General features: G+C 42.0%; 1 protein-coding gene across 1 annotated transcript; it reads left to right on the plus strand.

Moving 5' to 3' along the window:
- Positions 1–2,639: 2,639 nt before the first annotated feature.
- On the plus strand, positions 2,640–13,050 carry LOC132878982 (E3 ubiquitin/ISG15 ligase TRIM25-like). The gene is made up of 6 exons (XM_060913697.1): positions 2,640–3,292; positions 6,885–6,980; positions 7,151–7,396; positions 8,577–8,748; positions 8,947–9,006; positions 10,693–13,050. Exons 1-6 carry the CDS (start codon positions 2,702–2,704, stop codon positions 11,217–11,219), a joined length of 1,692 nt encoding a protein of 563 aa, XP_060769680.1. The 5' UTR covers positions 2,640–2,701; the 3' UTR covers positions 11,220–13,050.
- Positions 13,051–18,499: the final 5,449 nt, after the last annotated feature.

Here is an 18,499-nt window from a genome sequence, read left to right on the forward strand (position 1 = left end):
TAAAAGGCAGCGGCGAAGAAGAAACAAAGTATTCAGCCTTGATTTAAAAGAACTGAAAGCTGCAGGGACTTTGTATTGATTATGTGTGAAATGCGCTCAGTATAATATGGATTTATCACAAAAACACAAGCGTGTGTTTATTATTTTGAATCAATTTGTCTTTGCTTTCACTGTTTTGGGATTTGGGCTGGGCATGGGTGTGGGATCATGAAGCCTTTTCACGTTTTCTTCCTCCATTGCCTCAATCTCTTCTTGATCACATGCCTCCTGCAGGCCGTCAGGCTGTAATCATGGTCTGTTAGCCCTGTAGCATTAGCTGCTCTATTACCATTAGCATCTCACTCTCGGTAAGGCAGAGAGCAGTTTAGTGGTCTGACTCAAGAAGCCAAACTATCGTGGGGTTTCTGAGTCATTGATAGTTTTTTCTCCTCCTTTTGTTTTCCAAAGATAGCTGTTCTAGGACGGTTTGAAACTATCTTTTATCAGAGCCTGCAAACATGCTCGCGCTCAGTCCGCCATCTTCCCCCCTCCTCCATCCATCTCAACAATCTGTTCATGAGAAAGTGGGACTTCTATTAGTAATAAACAATGCAAAATAAATCAAATCAGGTTTTGACTCCCCTTGTGGTAATAAAGAGTCATTTCTTTCGATTCATTTTCACTCCTCACTAAATTCCAAACTGACAGACTGAGGAAAATATTTCAGCAGAACAAATGACACTGAAGTGCAGATGACAGTGAAATATTTCTGCTTTATTTCCATCCTTAATGAACACAATGTGGTAGTTTTTAGTGCTTGTAGTAAGACACGGTCCTGCTGTAAATCCTCTTGTGTGTCTTTTAGTGAAGATACAGAATTGATGTTTCAAGGCTGTGTGTGTGTTTCAGTGATGTGGTGCTACTCTGTAAAACTGAGCCTCCAAATAACAACTCGATTGTATTCGCATATTATAAAATTCTATCTGGAGTTCTGATTTTAAAATGTGATTTAACCGCATACACTTCATGGACAGAAAGAAAGGACAAAATGGGAAAAGAAAATAAATGACCTGAAACCCTTCGAATCTCACTTTGGGACAGGGCCAATAATGAGGTAAAACAATTCAATAATGATGTGATTTGAAACTGGATGTCAACAGGTGATTGTAGTCATGATTCGGTAAAAATCAGTATTCAGGAAAGGCCCAGTCTGTCTTCGAACAGCAACATTATAAAATGGTAAATGCTTTACTGTCCCAACGGTTTCTAGTTTGGGGTTGTGGATACGCTGGTCATGATTACATCTTTTTTAAAAGTATTTGGTCTCTTAATATTATTCTGGTCGTTCCAGTGAATCCATCGTTAATGTGATGCTCCACCATGTGGGTACTCTGCTCGAGACACCTGTATGAACCTGAAGGGAATCGACTGCATACACATCCGCTTTAAATGAATAAAGAAGGCCACTCTTTAGTCATAACATGGCTGCAGAAAGAAGCCGCTCCAGTCACCTGATCAGCAAAACTTGATAAAAGAAGAAGGATTTGTGAATGAAAACAGACAACATACAGGCAGCCCCAGAAATACCACCAGCTGATTTGGGCAGCAAAATTGTGATTAAAATCAAGAAAAACAGCCGAGAAACAGCAGCAAGTCTTGATCTCGATGAGAATTAGCAGATACAACTAGATGAGATACGATTCAAATCAGGACCATGGAGCATGGGGACAGAGGAAGAGTAACGCAGCAGAAACCATTCATCAGCTTCAAAAAGAAGAAAATAAAGGTGACATCTACAAAAGAAACACAGCAGCTTCTGGAGAAACATCTTATTTTCAGATGAATCCAAACTGAACTTGGATGGATGTGGTGGTCGAGTGTTTGTGTGTAGAAAGCCAGGAGAAGAATTCCAATCAAACTGCACTAAGGTACTATAAAGCACGGAGGAGGCTGGGGCTGTTTCTCCTACAGCGCTGTTGGTGAGCTTGTGTTCAATAACGGCGTCATGAACTTACAGAAATCTGCAGAGAAATGATTCAACCAACAGAAGTGGATTTTTCAGAAGGATAATGAACCAAAGCAGATGACTGACAGCGATAAACATGTCTCTGCCAACCGTACTGAACACAGTTGTACACAATTATACACAAAATATACAGATAAAGGAAAAGTTTCCTGTAACTTGTTTAAATGATCAATAAAACATCATCTTTTTATCATCTAAACCTTTATCTTTCTGGCTGCTGAGTCATTAATATCGTGACGTTCTCTTCTGCATTTCCTGGACAGAAAGTTTCTTCCTGAATTTGACAAGAACGAGGAGGGAATGTGTGAATTAGTGAAGGTCAGAAATGTGTGTTGTGATGGAGAAAACAAAAGAGATGGATTGTGTTTGTATTCAAACTCTTTAGATGAAGAGAGTTGGACTTCCAGATTTTTCTGAATGATGTTTTTTTTTCACTGTTTTTTTTGGAAATGTTAGTCGAATCCACTGAATCAACTTTCATAAAATGTCATGAAATTAATCCTAATCATTGCAGCAACATGGGTTGTATTTCTGCACTGAAGGGAGATGAAATGGTTAATAGAGGAGTGTTCATGATCTCTCTGTGTTTGTGCTCCTCCTCTTCCTATCACGCTCTCTTTCTTTCAAACAGGAAGTGACTTGTCATTTCAGAGGAAACAAACTGTTCTCTCTCTCTGTCGTTGTGAGTTCAGGAAAATGGCTGAGGCCAGTATTTCAGTAGCTCAGGACCAGTTCATGTGTCCAGTGTGTCTGGATCTCCTGAAGGATCCGGTGGCTATCCTCTGTGGTCACAGTTTCTGTAAGGCATGTATTAATGGCTGCTGGGATCAGGAGGATCAGAAGGGCGTCTACAGCTGTCCTCAGTGCAGAGACACTTTCATGACAAGGCCTGTTCTATGCAGAAACAACATGCTGGATAAAGTGGTGAAGAAACTGAAGAAGACTGAAGTCCAAGCTGCTGCTTCTGCTCACTGTTACGCTGGACCTGGAGATGTGGAGTGTGATTTCTGCACCAGGAGAAAACACAAAGCTGTCAAGTCCTGTCTGATGTGTTTGACTTCTTATTGTGAAACTCATCTGAAACCTCATCTTGAAGTTCCTGCTTTGAAAAAACACACATTAATTGAAGCCTCAGCAAAAGTCCAAGAGAAGATCTGCTCTGAACATAACAAGCTGATTGAGATCTACTGTCGTACTGATCAAACCTGCATCTGTTATTTGTGTATGTTGGAGAAACATAAAGACCATGACGCTGTTTCAGTTGCAACAGAAAGAGCTGAGAAACAGGTGAGAACTAGAAATCTTTCCAGAATTAAATCATCTTAATTATAGTTTCCCATCTAGAAACAGGTGCTTTAGTCAATGATATGATTTGAACTTTAATTTCAATGTGTGTCTCAATCAGAAGGATTCTGTAAAAGCTGATTAAAATTGTCTGTGTTCTGGTGAACAGAGTGTTAAATTTATCTTCAGTGATGGTCGTAATCTGGTTAGGGGTGGGTTTCCTGATAACGGTGCCCTTTAGACCTAAAGAGAGAGGTGAGAGACCCTCTTAAGGAATGAACATTGTCTCTGTACGTGGTTTTCCCGAACTCACTCGTAAGAAGGAGTCTAAAGAGCAACAGGACGAAGAGCGTCTTTGCAGTTTGCGTCCCCGATATAGGCATTAGTAGCTGCTAAAAGCAATCGTATTAGACATAACTAACAGTGTCCAAGTTAACTAACTTTGTGAAACATTAGATGTGGATAAGACTATGGCAACTTGGCGGGCAAATCCACAGAAAATCACTTGACTAATCAGACTGCATAGAATAAAACATTGTAGGTGCATTTGATAATTATTAAGTGATCTCATTAAATCAGTCTCATTAAATCTGAAGGTTAATAATTAAATTGAATCAGTCTCATTTGAATCATACCATTGAATCATTTAAATTGAATCAGTCTCATATCTTTAAATCACTCATGGAATCAGTCTCATTAATTAATACCACTGATTTGTGCTTAATAATAAATTACCAAACAGCTAAATTATGGTATATTCCAAATTATTATGATCACTTACCATATTACATAACTTATATGCACCTTTTTGAATTCTTTGGGAGATTGTGTGACTGCAGAATATTAAGCACAACAAATGAATACACACAGTTTCAATAATAATGGAATTTATTATAACAAAGATAAAAATGGATAATAGCAGATGGAATCATTATATACAAATATGATATGGTGTGTTTGTGTGGGTGTGTGAGAGGCCTAGTGTGTGTGTGTGTGTGGCCTACACAAAAGAATTAGCTTTGGTTGCTAAGACAAAAGAATTAGCTTTGTGTGACTAGCTAAGGAGGGTGTTTGTGTGTGTCCCCACATGGTGTAGGCCTTGTGGCTTAAGCAAAAGGTTAGCCTAGCTTGCTAACGAGACAAAGGAATTAGCTGTGTGGCTAGCTAAGGCCCAAGGACCCTACCTCGTGGAGTTAAAACAAAGGGTGTGTATGTGAGTGTGGGGGGAGGACCACCAAGTGTTCCCTTGAGACAATACCCTTAGCCCTGGAGGCTAATGGGACAAAAGAATTAGCCATAGGCTAATTTCACTAGCTTATAACAATACTGAATCCACTGAAATCTTGATGCGATCAAGATACGTGTAATAATGAAATCAAAATGTTAGTAAGGGATAAAGAAGCATGCACAGCCTATCTGTTAAACAATTGAGAGATTAAAACAAAGCAGAACAATCAATTCAATTCGACATGCTGCGTGTCTCCAGTGTAAACAATTAAACGTTCCTGAGTTCAAATTCACACCATTTCATCTCATCATCTCATCATCTCTAGCCGCTTTATCCTGTTCTACAGGGTCGCAGGCAAGCTGAAGCCTATCCCAGCTGACTATGGGCGAAAGGCGGGGTACACCCTGGACAAGTCGCCAGGTCATCACAGGGCTGACACATAGACACAGACAACCATTCACACTCACATTCACACCTACGGTCAATTTAGAGTCACCAGTTAACCTAACCTGCATGTCTTTGGACTGTGGGGGAAACCGGAGCACCCGGAGGAAACCCACGCGGACACGGGAAGAACATGCAAACTCCACACAGAAAGGCCCTCGCCGGCCACGGGGCTCAAACCCGGACCTTCTTGCTGTGAGGCGACAGCACTAACCACTACACCACCGTGCCGCACTACACCACCGTGCCGCCCCACACCATTTCAATAAAAGCTCATTCGTAAGACTAGGTTTTGCCCAAATGCCAAGTCTTACTCAGTATCTTTCCTCTAGCAAGATTATAAAGAGATGTTCCGAGACTTTTGGAGTCTCACCGTTGTGAAGCACGTGAGTTGCTTCTGTAGAAAGCGCAGAGAATCTCTTGGTCCGGCGTGTGGTCGCTCATGATGAAAAGAGAGTCTCTGATCAAAATAATATGCACAGCGCTTGAATCAGGAGGAATTCTGGTCGCTCCTAATTATAAATTAACTGCTTTGAGCTGCAGTCGTACGTACTGATAATGAATGAAACCGGTTGTAACTCACTGAGTTTAAAATCGCGCGATTGTGGATTTTTACCGTGGCCAGTGGTAAGCAAAGAAATCGCGCTAAATCGTGGATCTTGCAAGAAAGAGAAGAAAAGACATCTTATCTAGTTTTCTGGTGCGGGGTATCTCTTTGTGCGTCCAAATGGCTTGGAATCCGGACGAGAGAGAGAGAGCGGAAGCATTGTTCCATTATTTATGCCTTCCTGGAGGATGTGATGTTGGTGATCCCGCCCCGGCGTGACGCAGGTCAACGCGGAAGTGGGCTGATGGGAAATGTAGTTTCTTAAAGAGATGGACTGAATGTACCTACAACATTTATATCCCTCAATATGCTTCCGCAGGTGGGATGGGGAGTTTTTGTAGGCTGTGATGTGCTCCGTTTTAGGCAAACAAAGCAAACATTTAAAATGAAACAGCTCTTTATTCCTCTCAGAAAACTGAACCATGGGTTCTAGCTATAGAACCGTGGGTGTGTGCATTCCCCAGAAGAACCGCCTCCTTCCATTCTGCCATCAACTGATCGTGTTAAATAATGCTGCGGAGAAATCATTGATCTTGATTTTATCCAGTCTATGGACGTGACGTGACCCTAGTGATTACTGATAGACTGTCTCAGTGTCACCTGCGGAAAAACCAATCACGTTTTAGAAAAGAAATAAACATCCACTTTCAAAGCTGCTTCATAGTAACGAGTAACGAGGACCTTGATAGAAATGTAGTGGAGTAAAAAGGACGATATTTGTCTTTCAAATGTAGTGAAGTTAAAGTCATAAGTTTCCACAAAAAATACTCAAGTAAAGTACAGATACTCAAAATGTGTACTTCAGTACAGAACTCAAGTAAATGTACTTCGTTACTGTCCACCTCTGATAATTAACTCGATGCATTTGCAATGTAGAAGAAAACTAATTGAACACCACCAGCAGATTCAACCCCAGTTTCCCCCGCTGACTGTGAGAGTCCCTCAGAGCCGCATGCGCATTCTGTGGATTCGGCAGCGAGCGAGTCGCTCTTTGTTTTGAACGAGTGCTCCGGGTCTCTCGTAAATTCCGAGCAAACTAAAGGACGACTTGTGCTACGATGTTGTTCGGGAAAACCACGTTAGCTTGATGATGGATCTTAAGAGGTCATTTAAAACTCTCTTGGCCTTAAGAGGCTTTCGGGAAACCCAGCCCAGATCAGTTAGTGAACATTTCTCTCTCTCACACACACACACACACACACACACAGAGTACATAACCTTCAGAGCGAAACATGAATGTACTTTGAACTGACATTAATATGGAACCAGTTCGCTCGTACTGTATAAAAAGCTGAATGTATTTTATTTGTCCTCAGAGTGAGTTAAAGGAGGAGCAGATGAAATCCCAGCAGAGAATCCAGGAGAAGCAGAAGAAGGTGCAGGAGCTGAAACAGGCTGTGAACACTATAAAGGTGAGCAGTGAGCAGAGACAGAGCTGCTCCGAGAAACACACACAACATGGACAACGAGTCATTTACAGTCCCAGTAAGAGAGGGAATGATAGATGAGCTTTAAATCTTGTGTGTGTGTGTGTGTGTGTGTGTGTGTGTGTGTGTGTGTGTGTGTGTGTGTGTCCTAACAGCTCAGTGCACAGACAGCAGTGGAGGACAGTGAGAGGATCTTTACTGAGCTGATCAGCTCCATGGAGAAAAAGCGCTGGGAGGTGACGGAGCTGATCAGAGATCAGGAGAAGGCTGAACTGAGTCGAGCTGAACGACTCCTGGAGCAACTGGAGCAGGAGATTGCTGATCTTCAGAGGAGAGTCACTGAGCTGGAGCAGCTTTCACACACACACGATCACATCCATTTCCTCCAGGTAACACTCACTGTCTGATCTACAGAGCCAGCTGTTCCTCACACACTCTCTAAGGCTACGTTCACACTGCAGGCTGAAGTGACTCAAATCCGATCTTTTCGCCCATATGTGACCTGTATCCGATCTTTTATTGACAATATGAATGACACAGATCCGATTTTTTCAAATCCGACCCAGGCCGTTTGGATATGTGGTCCTAATTCCAATTCCTATCCGCTCTTTTCATATGCGACTTCAGTCTGAACCGCCAGGTCGCATTCATCCGACTTACACGTCATCAACAAGCCACAAACGTCACTATTCTGCGCTGAAGTAGGCGGCGGGTCTCTCAAAAAAAGTTACAACGACATGGCGCATAATCACGGGCGCAGATAGAGGGTGGGACTCGTCCCACCCAGATTTAAATTCACCTCGTTCGGTCCCCCCCACTTATAGGGAGGAAAAAACGTCTATGCTGTCTTTCTTTGCATAAGGCAAACCTCACGGAAAAATCAAAAGACTAATTACCATTCGGTTTATTGAGGTGCACAGCAGTGTATACATAGTTGCAACAATTCACATAAAACAAAACAAAGACTGATATTCGGTTGGTTGAGCTGCGCAGACTGCACAGGTTGCGAGCTCGAGCTTGGTTGCTATGGTAACCCACAACAAGTTTGACAGGCATATCGGGGTTGGGGTTGGTTTGCTGGCAGCTTTGTCCCCCCCAGTTTTTTGTCCCCCCCAGTTCAAAAAACGTATCTGCGCCCCTGCGCATGACATCAATACGAGGGACGCTTCGGGCTGTGACGGTTCTGAATCTTCTCAATGGAAGGACGCAGAGGTTAGGGAGCTGATTTCCATTTGGGGGGATACAGCTATTCAAGCTAGATTGGATGGGTCATACCGCAACCGGGCGGTTTTACTTCCGTAAACACTGGCCATGCTCACTGCGTGTGACGTCGTCGTATCCTGCAATGCGCATGCGGAACACTTTTAGGTCGCTTTTCGTTCATACTGAGGATCACATACAAGTCGCATATATTTGTTAATGTGAACGACCTCACAAAAAAATCGGATTTCACAAAAAAATCGGAATTGAGCATTAAGCCTTGCAGTGTGAACGTAGCGTATAACACCTCTCATTAAGGGAACAATAAATGTCCCTGTCTGACATCACAAGTGGGTTTTGCATTTCATTTGCTTTCTGTAGGTTTTAGCTTCTGGACGTCGCTCTCCTCAATTACCCAGACCATCATTTCACACATCCAGCGTCACTGTCCATCAACATCTCTCATTTGATGGAGTGAGGAATTCTCTCTCAGATCTGAAAAAGAGACTCGAGGAATTCTGTGAGGAGGAATTCAACAAAATCCCTCCACATGGTAAGAGGAGCTGTTCCTGCTGGAGAAACACAGTGATGTGTTATTTCTTAGCGACGCTCCTGCTTTCTTTTCTGCAGACACTTTATTCACCCGACACTTTGAACTAAAACACTGATTTAAAATGAATAAACTGACTGGATCACTTTAAACTCTTTCCATCTTTTACACAAACTCATGTTTCTATTTTTCTCTCCACAGCTGCAGCAGTTCAGATCATTTCAGAACCAGGACCACAGAGCAGAGAAGAGTTTCGGAAATGTACATCTAACACACACACACACACACACACACACACACACACACACACACACACACACACTTCTCAGCCTGTCACAATAACAAATTTTGTTGGATGATAAATTGTCTCAGAAATTAATGTGATAAATGATATTATTGTTGACGTCTTTTCAAGACAATTTTATGCCACTAGTAAAATAATAATGATCATGCAAATACACCCTTTCATAGAACAGTAAACTTTTTAATTAAGTCAACTTATTCAATTCAACAGTGGAACGTAAAAAATAAATATAAATAAGTAAGCTAAAGAAATAAAACAACAATCAAACAAAACCATTCACAACAAAAACAATAAATAAAATACAATTTATGGCTCTTAAAAATTGCACTGAAATGAATATTAACTTGGCACAGGATAATAAAAAGTCATTCTTTTCTTCACAGGCAACATTCTGCCAATCCAGTTTCTCAAAGATTAGTACCCAGATCAACAAAAAGTGCAAAGTAACAACGTATTGCCAGCTGTCATTTGGATAAAAGTCACAACAATTAGAACGAGATAACATGTAGGCAAGGGCGTAGGTTTGGTATTAACATTGGTGGGGACAAAAACCCAATGCCAACCCCCAGTGGTGCCAACTTCAGGTCAACATTAGAGGGTCACAATATTTTGCTCCGTTGTGTTCCACCAAAAGAGTCTCCATCATCTCTCCAAAGGCCAGACTTTTAACATTTGAAGTTAAGAACTGTAGTAATTCATGAATAATAATAATTAATAATAATAATAATAAAATAGGGCGGCACGGTGGTGTAGTGGTTAGCGCTGTCGCCTCACAGCAAGAAGGTCCTGGGTTCGAGCCCCGGGGCCGGCGAGGGCCTTTCTGTGCGGAGTTTGCATGTTCTCCCCGTGTCCGCGTGGGTTTCCTCCGGGTGCTCCGGTTTCCCCCACAGTCCAAAGACATGCAGGTTAGGTTAACTGGTGACTCTAAATTGACCGTAGGTGTGAATGTGAGTGTGAATGGTTGTCTGTGTCTATGTGTCAGCCCTGTGATGACCTGGCGACTTGTCCAGGGTGTACCCCGCCTTTCGCCCGTAGTCAGTTGGGATAGGCTCCAGCTTGCCTGCGACCCTGTAGAAGGATAAAGCGGCTAGAGATAATGAGATGAGATGAGATGAGATGAGATAAAATATAATAATATGAAATCCATTTGATTAACTGCAAATCTTGCATGTGATGATTAACTCATTCTACCAATTTGCAAATGTGTTTTCCAAGCGAATACCGCACTGACTGTCAGGAGGGTGTATGTTCCTTTCCCTCATAAATGGAAATAAAACCCATCTGGAGCCTTAAACACTGCGTTCCATGAGGCTGGCAGGGGGAGTCGCTCTCTTCTGTGGGATCTTTAACTAGTTTTAGAATGCTAGTTTAAGCTGATATGTGATTAATCTAACGGTAAAACAGCACGAGGGCTCGAGAACTTTGACAGGTTACAATTTTACTTGGCAACAGAATGTATCTGGATTCTGATTGGTTGTTGTTATATTATTGTTGTGTTCTTGAGCCCAGAGTGGGGGGAGGGGGGAGTGACAGGGTTCTACAGAGAAGTTTTCACTGCAACCGAACTGCTGTTTTCATGACCACGCCCCCAGCGCGGATATTCATGTTCACATTGTTCAGTTTGTTTTTCTCTTTTATTTTAGATTTCTGTTATCTGACTCTGGATCCCAACACGGCACATCGTCGCCTCATTCTGTCTGAGAAGAACAGAGCGGTGAGAGTCAGTGGGAGAGCGCAGCGTTACTCTGATCATCCAGAGAGATTTGATTACTGGTGGCAGGTGTTGTGTAAGGAGAGTGTGTGTGGACGCTGTTACTGGGAGGTGGAGTGGAGCCGTGCTGATGGTGTGGACATATCAGTCTCATTTAAAGACATCAGCAGGAAAGGACAGGGTGATGAGTGTCGGTTTGGAGGCAACAATCAGTCCTGGAGTCTGTGGTGTTTTTCTTCTTCTCTCTCTTTCTGGCACAACAACATTAAGACTGATCTCAGAGTTCCATCACCCTCCAGAATAGGAGTGTATGTGGATCACAGTGCAGGAACTCTGTCCTTCTACAGCGTCTCTGATACGATGAAGCTCCTCCACAGAGTCCACACCACATTCACTCAGCCTCTATACGCTGGGTTTGGGGTTCCTGGTTCTACAGTGAGATTGTGTGATCCAGAATAAAAGTTTGTAATGTTTTCTGTAAAATTCCTGCACGTTGCCACGTTGTTGCTCAGTCGTCTGTTTCACTAGAACACAACAGATGAATAATTTAAAATAATTAAAAAGGAAATGTTAAAAATTAACTGTCAGACAAGAAACTCGCCAAATTTAAAAAGAAAATGATCTCATGACCTTCGCATTATAAAGTTGTGTTTGTTTCATATTAAGCAGCGTCTCATTAAATAACTAATAAACAGTAATAAAGCCAGAACAGAACAACATTTTAAACCTGTTCAGGTCACACTATATAAAAATAAAACATCACTTTTGGAATGAATTTGATTTTTCTGCTTGTGTTCTAAGATGTAAAATCCACATTCACTTTTTCAAATCTGAAGTTGTTTCTAAACCCTGAGATTTGATTGTAAAACATTGAACAATATTTAAACTCCATTAGAACATCCAGTACATGATCGGTTCAGGCTGCCGATGTCGTGTTCATCCCATATTCAGCCTGGATGATGATTGGCCCGCAGATAGAACCTTATAAATCCAGGTTTATCTGTGAGTTTGGGATTTTTATTCAAATATTACAATCAAAGCTTTGCAGAATAAAAGATAAGAGCACAGGAGAATAAAGTTTCCCCCAGTGATGGAGTTTCTGTGCTGAACTCATTTTCAGACAGAAGCAAATTCAACCTTTTCCTGAGAGTTTCAGCAGCTGGATAAATATTGTTCAGTATTTTAAACTGAATTTCTTTCACTGTGGGTGAAATTGGCCATGTAAGATAACTACAGTGTGTATTTGTTAGCATTCCTCCATCATCAGTTATTCTTACTTTTATTTTTTTTTATATCAGGGAATAGCTTCCATTTTAAAACATTTCTAATTCCTTTGGTGAAATTGGGAAGCCTTGTCTGATTCCACGTAAAATCTTAAATTGAATAATTGATTGGTAATCAATCATATCCAGAATCAGTCGGACGTGGTTTTGAATATATCTTCCCTTCATGAAGGCTGATTGATATTCGTCTACAAGTTTTACAAGTCCACGCTTTAGACGATTAGCAGATACTAAGGCAAGTAATTTATAATCATTGCATAGTAAGGTTATAGGTCTCCAATTGTCTAGCAACAAGAAGTCTTTTTTGGGTTTTGGTAGCAAGATTATTAAGCCTGTCTTCATAGCCAGGGAGAAACATCCTTTGTGAATGCATTCTAAAAATGCTCTATATAATATATTTTTTTTAATATCCACCCAAAAGTATTTTAAAAATTCAGATGTTAAGCCATCGATTCCTGGTGATTTACCGTTTTTCATTAATTTTAATGCAATTTCAATTTCTGTTATAGTTCATTCCTCATCAAGTGTGTTTGTCTTCATCCATTTTTTTGATGTCATCATTGATGGGATAAAATAAGACGTCACATTCTGATTTATTAAATTTAAGTTACAATAAAAGAGCCAAATTCCATCCTGTACTCATTTCTGATCTTCTATTATATTATCATTGGTCGTAAGGTTACTCATTTTTTTCTTAGTTTGTCTTTGTTTTTCAAGTCTGAAGAAATACGATGAACTTTTTTCACCCTGTTCGATCCATCCAGCTCCTGGCTGAGTGGAAGCTCCATTTGCCTTTATTATGTACATTTCGTCTAGTTGAGACTGCAGCGACTGTAATTCTGAAATGTTTTCTAAGGATAGTTGTGTGTTATTTACTAATGTATTAATTTTATCAATCAGATCATTTTGTTCTTGTCTCCTTATATGTGAAAGTTTTTTACCCATGCCAATTGCTATTTGTTTGACCTTAAACTTAAACCATTCCTATTTACTCCTATCAGACATGTCTAACTCTTCAACTTCCAAAATAAGAGACTTCACCTGATCACAAAATTCACCGTTCTGTAATAAGTCGTGATTAAATTTCCAGATATTAGGAAGGATCTTATGTTGCTTAGACGTGAATAGGTTTAGACTAATCGTACAATGGTCTGTGAGCGGAGAGGCTGAAATTTCACAATCTAAAATATCATTATACAGCTCACAAGAGATAAGCCAGTAATCTAGTCTCGAACACTGACCGTTTCCTGCAGCATTAAACCATGTATATTGAATACAAGTTGGGTTTGATGACCTCCAAAAATCAATTACATTCGTTGTTCATAAATTCAGTATAATGTGGCTGTAAACAGGTTGTGGATTCCTGTGAGGTATTCGATCTCACCATGAATCAGGGGCTATGTTAAAGTCTCCGCCCATTATCACTTTTTCTGAAGTATGTGATGTTTTCCATTCGTTAACAAATTTACTTCATTCCTCTGTTATGATTTTGGGTACAAATAAGGTTCATTTGGTTGTGCTTAGAACTGTGATATTGGTGAATTGCTCCTAGAGGGAACAAAAGAGTTAACCTGTTGTAATAATAGGATTAAATAGGTGCAGTTCAATAACCACTTAACGTTCAAGATAATCATTTACAGACCGGTCTAAAACATAGAAATCAGATTAAAATTCAAAAGGAGAGAGAGAAAACTTTATAAATTCATCCATCTTAGGTAGATTATCTAACTGAATTATACTTCATTTCAGTGAAACAACTTTGTGTGAGAAGAGTGAGTTGGTACTCTCTATTGCCTGCAGGAATTTGAAACGGTATGTTTTCATTTCTGTATGTTCTGTTTTATATTCAGTAAAGTGCTGGCATTTCCATTTGCAATCCCTGGTTTCTGGTCGAACTCTCACTTGTCTACCCCACTGTAATAGAACCTAGAACTGGTCCAGTAGCTTCTCGAGTATCAGGGAATTGATCGCGGTGCTACACAGGCACTTACGGATGTGTGTGCAGGGGAGAGTGGGAGAAGCAAACTGGAAACAAAGCCAAATCACAGGATTGGAATTGTAGTGGAAATACAGGCAAGGGTCGGTCGATCGGCCAACAGAGCAACGTAGGCAGGATGAGAGAACGAGGTAGAGAAAACAAGAACAGGGGTGGAAATAACTAGAAAGCAGGCAGAAGGTAAACGGCTCGGTACGACAGGAGTGAACACTGAATGATACTTTGCAACTCGGGAGAATGTGAGAGAGGCTTAAGTAACTGGGCTGATGACTCAAATGAAAGACAGGTGTAATTAATAAGCAGGTGATAGAGGGTGCTGTGGATCTTGGGAGTTTTGAGAAGTCATGTTTGTAGTCTGTTTCGAGCTGTCACTCCCAACGCCATTATTGACAGCAGGCACTTACGGATACAAGTGCAGGAGAGAACGGGGGTGTCGCAAACTGCAGGCTGAGGCAAATACAAAGAGCAAGAATCATAGTCAGGAACAGGCAGAGGTCAGTCGATTGGCAAACTGAGCAACATAGGGAAAACAGTAAGACAAAGTCGAGACTAAACGCAAACACTGGTCAATACAGGAAATCAGGCAGAAATCAAATGACTCTGTAAAGCTGGGCACAGAACACTAAACAATACTTTGCACTGGCAGTCTGTGAGAGCTGAGTGTATATAGGTGAGGTGATTACTGATGCATGGGAGACAGGTGATGTAATTATAAGTCAGGTGATAGAAGGCACTGTGACTCTTGGGGACTGTAGTCCGGATTGGCCATGTTTGGAGGCTGCTCTGAAATCATGTGTTCAGCACCGTTACTGACACTCCTCTGCAACCCATTCCTGAGAGTCAGTTAATTTGCATAATCTTTTCATCAAATACTATTTTCATTATTATTTGCTTTATTTTGAAAGGACATTTGTGTTTTATAGTTGCCTACCCCTAGCTGTCTGTCTCTTTGTAAATATGTTCTCTGCCACGCCCGTTACAGTCAGGTGTTGGTTGAAATGTTCACGAACTCATCTGACCAGATTACAATCCTGAATGATGACAAATAGTCTTCAGCGTGACACAAAACATGTAATAAATTCTAACAAAATCCTTTTTAAGGAAGAAAAATATTGAAATAAAAGTTTAAATCCGATCATGAACTGAAGCAGCGAAGTTGACAATCCCAAATCAGAAATTGTTTGGACAGTATGTAGAAGTTGAAATCAAAACTGAAAACAGTGAGTTGTAAATAATCATTGACCTGTATCACACTCAGAACAAAACAAGAGCACACTATTTAATATTTTACTTCGTGAATTTTTTTGTTGTTGTTGTTGTTTATAAACAGGTATTTCACTTTTGATGCTTGCAACATGTTTCAGAAAAAGTTGGCACAGTAAAGAATTTACCATTTTATAAGGTTTCCGTTCCTTCTCACAACACTTAAAAGATGTTTCAGGATTGAAGACACCAAGTGATGAAGAATCAACTGATTTCAACTTTCATAAAATCTCATGAAATTAATCCGAATCAGTGCAGCTACATGGGTTATATTTCTGCACTGAAGGGAGATGAAATGGTTAATAGAGGAGTGTTCATGATCTCTCTGTGTTTGTGTTCCTCCTCTCTCTTTCTCTCTCTCTCTCTATCACTCCTTCAAACACAGAACCAGTTCATGTGTCCAGTGTGTCTGGACTCATTTAAGTGACAATGATGTAGACATTTTCTTAAAACTGTGTGTTTTATTGTATGCTGATACTATAGTATGAGCAGAATCTGCAGAAGAACTGCAATTTGTGCAAAATGCAGTACATAGGTATTGTCAGGAATGGGCTTTAACTGAAATGTTACAAAAACAAAGATGGTCATTTTTTCATGAGGTAAAGTACGTAACTATCCCTGTACTCCTGTAGAGTTCATACAGCATTCTGCAATAATGCAGACGCTTTGAGGAGATCAATGGTCTTCTCCTGCAGTAACTTTGAGATGGCATTAGTGCACTCCAAAATATTTGTCTGAAGGCTGATTAAAAATATGAACTGAAATTTAGTAATGGCCTGTTTAAGTGCATCTGCCTCATCCCGTTCATTCGTTTTCTCGCTTGTAAGTGAGAGCTTTAATGACGTCTCCATATCTGTACTTTAACGCAACAAGCGCATCATAGCGGGAGGACCAGTGGGTTGGGCAGAGGTGTTTCAAGGTTATGTTCCTGCTCTCTGGGCTCAATAAGTCGCCAAGTAATGCCCATCTCTTAACACTGTTGGCAACCACATCATGAAACTGTCTAATCTCTGGGATAGTTTTGACAGAATCATTCAGTACCAAATTCAGACAATGAGCCGCACAGTGCACGTACAAAGCAAGGGGCTCCCGCTCCACTATTCTCGCTTGAACACCAGAATAAATTCCGCTCATGTTCGCTGCGCCGTCATAACCCTGTCCACGGCATCTGGAGAGATCTAAGCCATTCCCTTCAATGCAGCTGATAATTCGGCCCTCCAGTTCAGAAGTGGATGCGTTCACAGTTATCTCGAATCCAAGAAAAGCCTCAACTATCCTGATTTCATAGGGTTTTTTTTTTTTTTAACCATGATAAGAATGTGTAGCAAAAATGAGAGATATATAGGTCAACTAGTCTGTAATCATGTGAAAACTTGTAGGTTTCAAGGAATTTCCAATGAAATCACGTAAGGCACATTTATCCAGTCCCCCCAGGATTCCGCAGGCCTTTTTTGTGATTGTTGCGGGCTAAAATGTCTGATGTTGTGGGGGGGTTTCCAAAAAGTTGCAGTGTTTTTTAGGTTTTTGTTGCAATTACATTGTGGGAGGAAGTGAAAGTTGTGAGAAATTGTTGCGATTTTCTCTTTTTGTGATTAAAATTGAGTGATATGTTAAATATTAAGTTATTACTGAAAAACTATTGATTAAAAAAACAAAGACACTGAGAAATGGTCCTTGTGGTAATTTCCCTGTGGGTGGGTGGAGCACAGAGGACGGCAGAACAGAGATCAGGTGGAAACAAGGTTTTCATTGCCACACTTTTCAGTTTAATAATATGTGTCGGACGCACAGAGACACACACATCAGCGTCTCATCCAGGGATGAGCTCCTTCCGCTCTCGCTCTCCCTCCTGATATAGGGCGCGGTCACTGGGAAGACACACAAACACAGGTTAATTGCTCTCAGGTGTAGTGATTCTGCCACTTACCTTCCCTGACTCCGCCCTCCTGTCACAGACCGGCGCTTGACCACGCCCCCACTGCCACATACCCCCACCGCCCGACTCAGGCCGGGCGGCCGTCTGGCCTGCAGCCGACTCCCCCCCCCGACGGGAGTGGAAGTCCGCCACGACCATCTGCGCCCCCGGCCTGTGGACCACCTTGAAATTAAAGGGTTGGAGCACCAGATACCAATGGGTGATCCGCGCATTGGCATCTTTCATGCGGTGGAGCCACTGGAGGGGCGCGTGGTCCGAACAGAGGGTGAAAGGGCGCCCCAGCAGGTAGTACCGGAGGGCGAGAACTGCCCACTTGATGGCCAGACACTCTTTCTCTATGGTGAAAGAGAAAGAGAAGCTGTCACGCACCGACAGCTTCCTGCTGATATACAGGACAGGGCGGTCCTCCCCCTCCACCTCCTGGGACAAAACCGCCCCCAGCCCTCTGTCCGACGCATCGGTCTGCAACATAAAGGGGAGAGAAAAGTCAGGGGAGTGTAGAAGTGGCGCCCCACACAGTGCAGCCTTTACCTCTGAGAAAGCCCGCTGGCACTGCTCCGTCCACTGGACCGGGTCTGGTGCCCCCTTTTTAGTGAGATCAGTCAGCGGGCTGGTGACGTCCGAATAATTAGGTATAAACCTACGATAATAGCCAGCCAGCCCCAGGAACTGTCTCACCCCCTTTTTGGTCTTGGGCCTCGGGCAGGCCGCAATTGCTGCCGTCTTATTAATTTGGGGACGCACCTGCCCGTTGCCCAAGTGGAAGCCCAGATACCGTACTTCCACCCGCCCAATCGCACACTTCTTTGGGTTGGCTGTGAGCCCCGCTCACCTCAGCGACCTAAGGACGGCCCTCAGATGTTCGAGGTGCCGCTGCCAGTCATTGCTATAGATGAGTATGTCATCTAAATACGCTGCCGCATACATGGCATGAGGGCAGAGGACTCTGTCCATCAGCCGCTGAAACGTCGCGGGCACCCCAAACAGCCCAAACGGAAGGGTGACGAATTGGTGTAAACCAAATGGTGTGGAAAAGGCCGTTTTTTCTCGGGATAGTGGAGTCAAGGGGATCTGCCAATATCCCTTCGTCAAATCCAGTGTGGAATAAAAGCGAGCAGTGCCGAGTCGATCGAGCAACTCATCAATACGAGGCATTGGGTACGCGTCGAATTTAGACACCGTGTTGACTTTTCTATAGTCCACACAGAACCGGACCGACCCGTCGGCCTTGGGTACCAAGACCACTGGGCTGCTCCAGTCA

This window comes from Neoarius graeffei, chromosome 2, assembly GCF_027579695.1.
Source record: "Neoarius graeffei isolate fNeoGra1 chromosome 2, fNeoGra1.pri, whole genome shotgun sequence".
NCBI lineage: Eukaryota > Metazoa > Chordata > Actinopteri > Siluriformes > Ariidae > Neoarius > Neoarius graeffei.

Excerpts from the sequence above, each read along its gene's own strand:
- LOC132878982 (XM_060913697.1), top strand. The coding sequence starts at position 2,702 with ATGGCTGAGGCCAGTATTTCAGTAGCTCAGGACCAGTTCATGTGTCCA. Across the intron at positions 6,981-7,150 it reads AGGCTGTGAACACTATAAAG|CTCAGTGCACAGACAGCAGT; the intron begins GTGAGCAGTGAG and ends GTGTCCTAACAG. Across the intron at positions 8,749-8,946 it reads CAACAAAATCCCTCCACATG|CTGCAGCAGTTCAGATCATT; the intron begins GTAAGAGGAGCT and ends TTCTCTCCACAG.